We start from the raw sequence: 6,000 nt of genomic DNA on the forward strand, positions 1-6,000 counted from the left end.
ACATGTGAAGGAGCCCTTAAAGGGAATGTGTCGCTAGAAATTATTATTTCTTTATTTTTTTAGTTAAACAATTATTATTTAAGTGATTGCACATTGTTTTAATTTTTTCACAAGTCGGGAAGTATTATAACTTAGATTCTAATTTATGACATTTCCATGCGCTGGCCACTAGAGGGAGCAGTTCCCAAAATTGCAGCATGGTCACTGTGGTAAAGCAACCTCATTGATTTATGTTGCAAATTTGGGGTAGACACACTCGCTCTAGTGTCCTCATACAATCCCCCCTCCCTTATTCTGGCTAGTGCCAGGAGAAGGAGGGGTTTGAATCTTCAAACCTCCTACACTGTGTGCTGCCATTTTCTGAGCGACTGCACAGTGTAGGAGGATTAGATACAGTGCTCAGAAGACAGTATAACACGAACATAATACACACATCACATACACGAACATAAATTACCTGCTCCTGCCTCCGCTGGTCTACGCTCCTATTCCTTCGCTTCCTTGAACATATGGCTGTAAGTCGTCATCTTACTGTCCGGCAGCGGCTTCCGGTCCACATGAAAATGGTGCCGGATTTCGCTCTGCGAACAAGCTTCGTTTTGGTCTGTGTGAGAACGGCGCATGCGCCGTTCCCACACAGACAGCGTACGCTTCTGAGAATGGAACAGCTCCCATTCGTATTCTCTATGGGGTTGTATGTGCCGTATTCCATCTCTATGTGTCGATTAGGGCCTGTTCACATCACTGTTCATTTCCGTTCCGGAGTTCCGTCGGGTGAACCCCGCAACGGAAAGTGAAAGCACAGATTCCGTTTCAGTCACCATTGATCTCAATGGTGACGGAAACATCGCTAATGGTCTCCGTTCGTCACCATTCCGGCAGGTTTCCGGTTTACCCAGCGGAATCAATAGCGCAGTCGACTACGCTATTCCGTCGTAAACCTGCCGGGATGGTGACGAACGGAGACCATTAGCGATGTTTCAGTCACCATTGAGATCAATGGTGACTGAAACGGAATCTGTGCTTTCACTTTCCGTTGCGGGGTTCACCCGACGGAACTCCGGAACGGAAATGAACGGTGATGTGAACAGGCCCTAATCGACACATACAGAGATGAAAAAAAAATGGCAGCCCTCATAGAGCAGTAAAAGTAAGAACATGGTAAAAAGTAGAACACGAGAACACCAATAAATAACATTTATGTTAATATCATATAAAAAAGTAATATGATAAAAAAAAAAAAAATGTCCTGACCCCTTCCCTTTGAAGGAAGATGAGGCTCATGAGCTTTTCTTATCTGTTTTCTCAGGGGATTAATCCTGACACTTCACGCTGGACTCCAAGACCCTGGGACAGACCACAGACTCGAGCGGATTCCCACAGCGAGGGAACCTCGGCACCTCGGAACCCCTGATATCTCTGCTATTTCTGAACATGGCCGGTATATGAAACTTACAGTATACTCCCCTTCCATAGATAATGAGGGGGGGATTGAGCAGCTGACCGTTGTTGGCTCATTAAGGATTCCTATATACAATTACACCGCATCTATGTTACAAAAAAAAAATGATGTCCCTCATATTTTATTTTTTTCCCATCCTAAAGACCTCGAGCAACTTATTATTTTGTTTTGCCCTTTTTCTGAAAAATAAAGAGTATTTTCTCCCACAATGTCGCCCGTTCCCTATTTTTGGACATAGATTGGACTCGTGAGGTGGCAGGAGGTATTGCAGTCATGGATCCCATAGTCTTGGTGTTTGAATTCGCTGCTACATTATGGTTTCTTCTGCTGGTGGCTGTTATTTGACTGGCGCACCTTATATACTTTATTTAATCTAATATTGTGTTGCATTTACACTACTTATAAAAAATGGTCTACAACACACGGGGCGTCCGTCCCCAACGTCATTATGGAGAAGACAAAAGGGGGGTCGTTTTATTACTTTAAAGGGGTTTTCTGAGGGTCAAATGTTGATGGCCTAAATAGGATCAATATTTGGCGGGGGTTCAACCCATGGGACCCCCGGCTAATCTGGAAATTGTTAAATCGGCACAGGGTTGTACATTTGAGTGCCCGGTGTCCACTTATTGGGACTAAGCTGTTCTATCGGGTACAGCCTAGTGGGGTAAGCCGGGCAACAAAAGTGAATCGTTTTTTTAGACCTGGATTTAAAGGCAGATTCTTTAGACATCTAGTAAATAGGAAAGCGAATAAAGCATAAAGCAATACTCCCAGGAAGCCTATGAAAGCCATTGGATGGTGGGGGTTGTAATACAGCAGATGTCCTGCCCTGAAGAAGGGGGCGGTATAGTCCCGAAAACCATCGTTTCTTATGAAGATCTTTGTCCTCTCAACATTCCCATCTGATCCCGTTACCTTTTATTTACATGTTTTATTTCTAATCCGCTCGCCCATTCCCTGCAAATCCCCTCCCCCTTTACAGCAAAGTATATCTCAGGCCGATTTATAATGGCTGAATTATGAGGTCTGTATTATGGCCGCAACACCCGGAAGCCCACGGGTTTCTGTTAAACCAAACTTAGGTCACTATAGTACCCTATGATACAGCATGTGAGAAACGGCAAACACCGCTCAACTACAACAAGACCCGTAAGATGCAGGACACAACCCAGGATAATGAACCGGAAGAAACCACCTCCAGTAAAGATGGCCGCAACTGACCATTGTGACAAACTTGTCTGTTACCCGTGAACTAGTCGTGTCGTTTTGTCTAATTGCCAACTGATCCCCCGTTGTGTAACGTTTTGCTTTTTATCTGCGTTTTTGAACCGCGAGTATAGGCCTTTGCCACTAGGAGGCTCCACCCAGGCATGGCATGCCCCTCCCACAGGCACTGGCTAAATCCATTTTAGCCTAGTGTCTAGACGAGGCATACAAGATCTGAATTTCAGGTCTGCTAATACTTTTTATTTTATCTTATTTTCTTTCCATTAGCTGCAGGTGGGTTTCCGCCTGGTCACCAGTCTAGTCCACCCCCCGCGGGTCCCGGTTATGTGCATTGAACTTCCCGCACCGCTGGTCACCTGCCCTAATTTTCTGCATCCGCAGTCTGAGTGCCGGTAACCCCACTATGTGCAAGGTTACAGAAGACTGGAGGGCGAGTACAAAGATCTCCGTGGAACCTTAGTGGGGGGCGGCAGCATCCCTATCTGGGGGAAACAGGTTTCTTGTGGAGTGAGAGGCTATCCTGGGATTATAGAGCTGCATGAGACGTAACAAGGGACTTCACCACAATGGAGTCGTTTCCCTCCCTCGTGGCCCCTCTTATAGAGCAAGAAGATGACTGATCTTGCTGCTCAGATAATTCGAGCTTCCGAGTTCCTTTTTGAGCCTTCCCTTCAGTCGGCCCGCGTCAATGCCAACGCTTCGGTTAATCTGATTTGCCATCTGGCGTTCTATTTGACTGAAATATTGGACAGCCAACCAGGCCTCGAAGAAACCCCTCGCCAGCCTTCTCTTTGTAGCAGACTTCTTGTCAAGTGTCTGGACAGGGTTATTTCAGAGGCTCCCGGCAGTACGAGTTCTTTTTGCCTCAGAACCGCCCCTGACGACTGCCGTCTTCTCTCTGATCTCAGAGGTTTTGGTCCTTTCCTAACTGCTCATTCCAAAGGTTGGGTTTTTCTCAGAAACAAGACATGAGGACTACTAGTCCCGCTGAGCCCAGACCTTCCTGGCAACCACGCCTAAGGCCCAGAAGAACTCCTCTACGAAGACATTTTCGGCATGAATGTGTCTCCTCACTGGTAACGGCTGTATCTTTGCCCTTCAGGACTGTTCTTCCTGTCGACTCCACCTTGTGCACCGGATCGTGTTTCTGCGTTGTTCCAGACTGTTCACTCCCTATTCCTGCAAAAGGTCATCGTCCCAGTTTCTTAAGCGAAACGTTTTCAGGGGCTCTACTCTCATCCGTTCCCAAAAGACGACTGTGCACTGCACACGGATAAATCAGTTCAATGTCTTCAGGTCCAGAGGTTTTGCATGGACTCCCTGTGGTCAGTGGTAGCATGACGGGATAAGGAGTTTCACTGCCTATCTCCACATTCCCATCGCAAGGTGCCACCAGTGCTTCCTTTGTTTTGCGATAGGTTCTCATTATTTCTAGTTTGTCACACTTATGGCAGTCTAGCTCCCTCCCTGACTTCACCCTCTGCTGTTGGCATCTTTCTCCCCCCCTACCCAAAATGCTTTTAATCTCTTTGGGGGCCTCTTTTGATCATCCCTGGGGGTGCTGAACGTATTTCACTGCAGAACACCACGCTGCTGCTGGCCACATTGCTGCCAGAGAGGCCTCATTAATTTAGGCTCAGCTTTTGCGAGGTCTAGGCTGCAAGGTACTCGGCATTTGCGTCCTCTGGGTCTATTCAACACTTGGCTGGTGTATTCCCCTGAGAAAGGGCTGAGGCCTGGTTTTCCTCTGTATTAGCTTTCTCCGGGGCAGTCTCCTTCAGCGGGGTCGGTCTCTCTCAAAACCATTGTGGTCAGTGCCATCCTTTTCAGACATGATCAAACCGGTCAGCCCCAGGATAGTCTGTCTTCGCTGTAGTCTTGGTGGGAACACAGCACCTCTCTCTATCTATCCAAAAATGGTGGCCCAGATCAATGCCCCCCTGTTATCTCCCGCAGTGGTACTGGTTCTTTACCAGTATTGGGGAAGTTTTCTCTCTGTAGGATCGGTCTGTCTCCCCTAGGGAAATACAGTCCGAAAAAGACACTAAAATTGCAGCTTTGATCCATGAATTGATCCGTGCTCTCAGGGATATCTTACATGTTAAGGATGACTTCTCCCTCCCCTTAACAGGGAGCAGCCTCTGGTTTTCCCAAGCCATGATAAGTTTTTGCAGAACTCTAACAGGTGCTTGCCTGTGTCCAGGAGGACTGACATGTTTACATTTCAAGAGGATCTGGTTTAACCCGTTAGTGACCGGCCCATAGTGTTTCTACGTCGGTCACTAACGGGCCTTATTCCGATGCCATAGACTTTTTACGTCGCGGCATCGGAATAAGTAAACAGAGCAGGGAGCTGTCAGATCTCCCTGCTCTCAGCTGCTAGAGGCAGCTGAGGGCTGGGAGCGTCCCTGCTCTGCCGTGTGAGATCGATATTCGTATCGATCTCACCCGTTTAACCCCTCAGATGCGGTGCTGAATAGCGTGCACCGCATCTGAGTGGTTTTGGAGAGAGGGAAGGAGCTCCCTCTCTCTCCCACCGACACCCGGCGATACGATCGCCGAGTGTCTGTGTCTCTAATGGCAGCCGGGGGTCTAATAAAGGCCCCCAGGTCTTCCTGGAGCGACTGCCTTCTAGATCATGCCGCAGGCATGACCTAGCAGATGCCTGTCCGTGTTAAACGGCCAGGCAGTAATACACTGCAATACAGAAGTATTGCAGTGTATTATAAATGCGATCGCAGAATCGCATATTATAGTCCCCTAGTGGGACTAGTAAAAAAGTGAAAAAAAAGTTTAATAAAGTTAATTTAAAAAAAAATTGGAAAAAAAATGAAAAACCCAGCTTTTCCCCTTACAAACTGCTTTGCTATTAAAAAAACAAAATAAAGTTAAAAAGTTACACATATTTGGTATCGCCGCGTCCGTAACGACCCCGACTATAAATCTATTACATTATTTAACCCGCACGGTGAACGCCGTAAAAAAAATAATAAAAAACTATGGAAAAATTGCTGTTTTCTGTGAATACTGACTTTAAAAAAATGTAATAAAAAGTGATCAAAAAGTCACATCTACTCCAAAATGGTACCAATAAAAACTACAAGTCGTCCCGCAAAAAAAAAGCCCTCATACGACCGCATCAGCGAAAAAATAAAACCGTTACGGCTCTTCAAATATGGAGACACAAAAACAAATCATTTTGAAAAAAAAGCGTTTTTACTGTGTAAAAGTAGTAAAACATACAAAAACTATACAAATTTGGTATCGTTGCAATCGTAACAACCCGCTGAATAAAGTTATTGTGTTATTTA

At 46.1% G+C, this 6,000-nt stretch overlaps 1 protein-coding gene across 2 annotated transcripts in view; it reads left to right on the forward strand.

Moving 5' to 3' along the window:
- Positions 1–1,671, forward strand: part of PRRC2A (proline rich coiled-coil 2A) — a 33,684-nt gene extending 32,013 nt beyond the window's left edge. For both annotated transcript variants that reach the window (XM_075836403.1, XM_075836404.1), the window contains exon 32: positions 1,310–1,671. In XM_075836403.1, the coding sequence (XP_075692518.1) occupies positions 1,310–1,414 (105 nt within the window). In that variant the 3' untranslated portion in view covers positions 1,415–1,671. The remainder of the gene's footprint in view (positions 1–1,309) is intronic.
- Positions 1,672–6,000: the final 4,329 nt, after the last annotated feature.

Source organism: Rhinoderma darwinii, chromosome 8 (genome assembly GCF_050947455.1).
Source record: "Rhinoderma darwinii isolate aRhiDar2 chromosome 8, aRhiDar2.hap1, whole genome shotgun sequence".
NCBI lineage: Eukaryota > Metazoa > Chordata > Amphibia > Anura > Rhinodermatidae > Rhinoderma > Rhinoderma darwinii.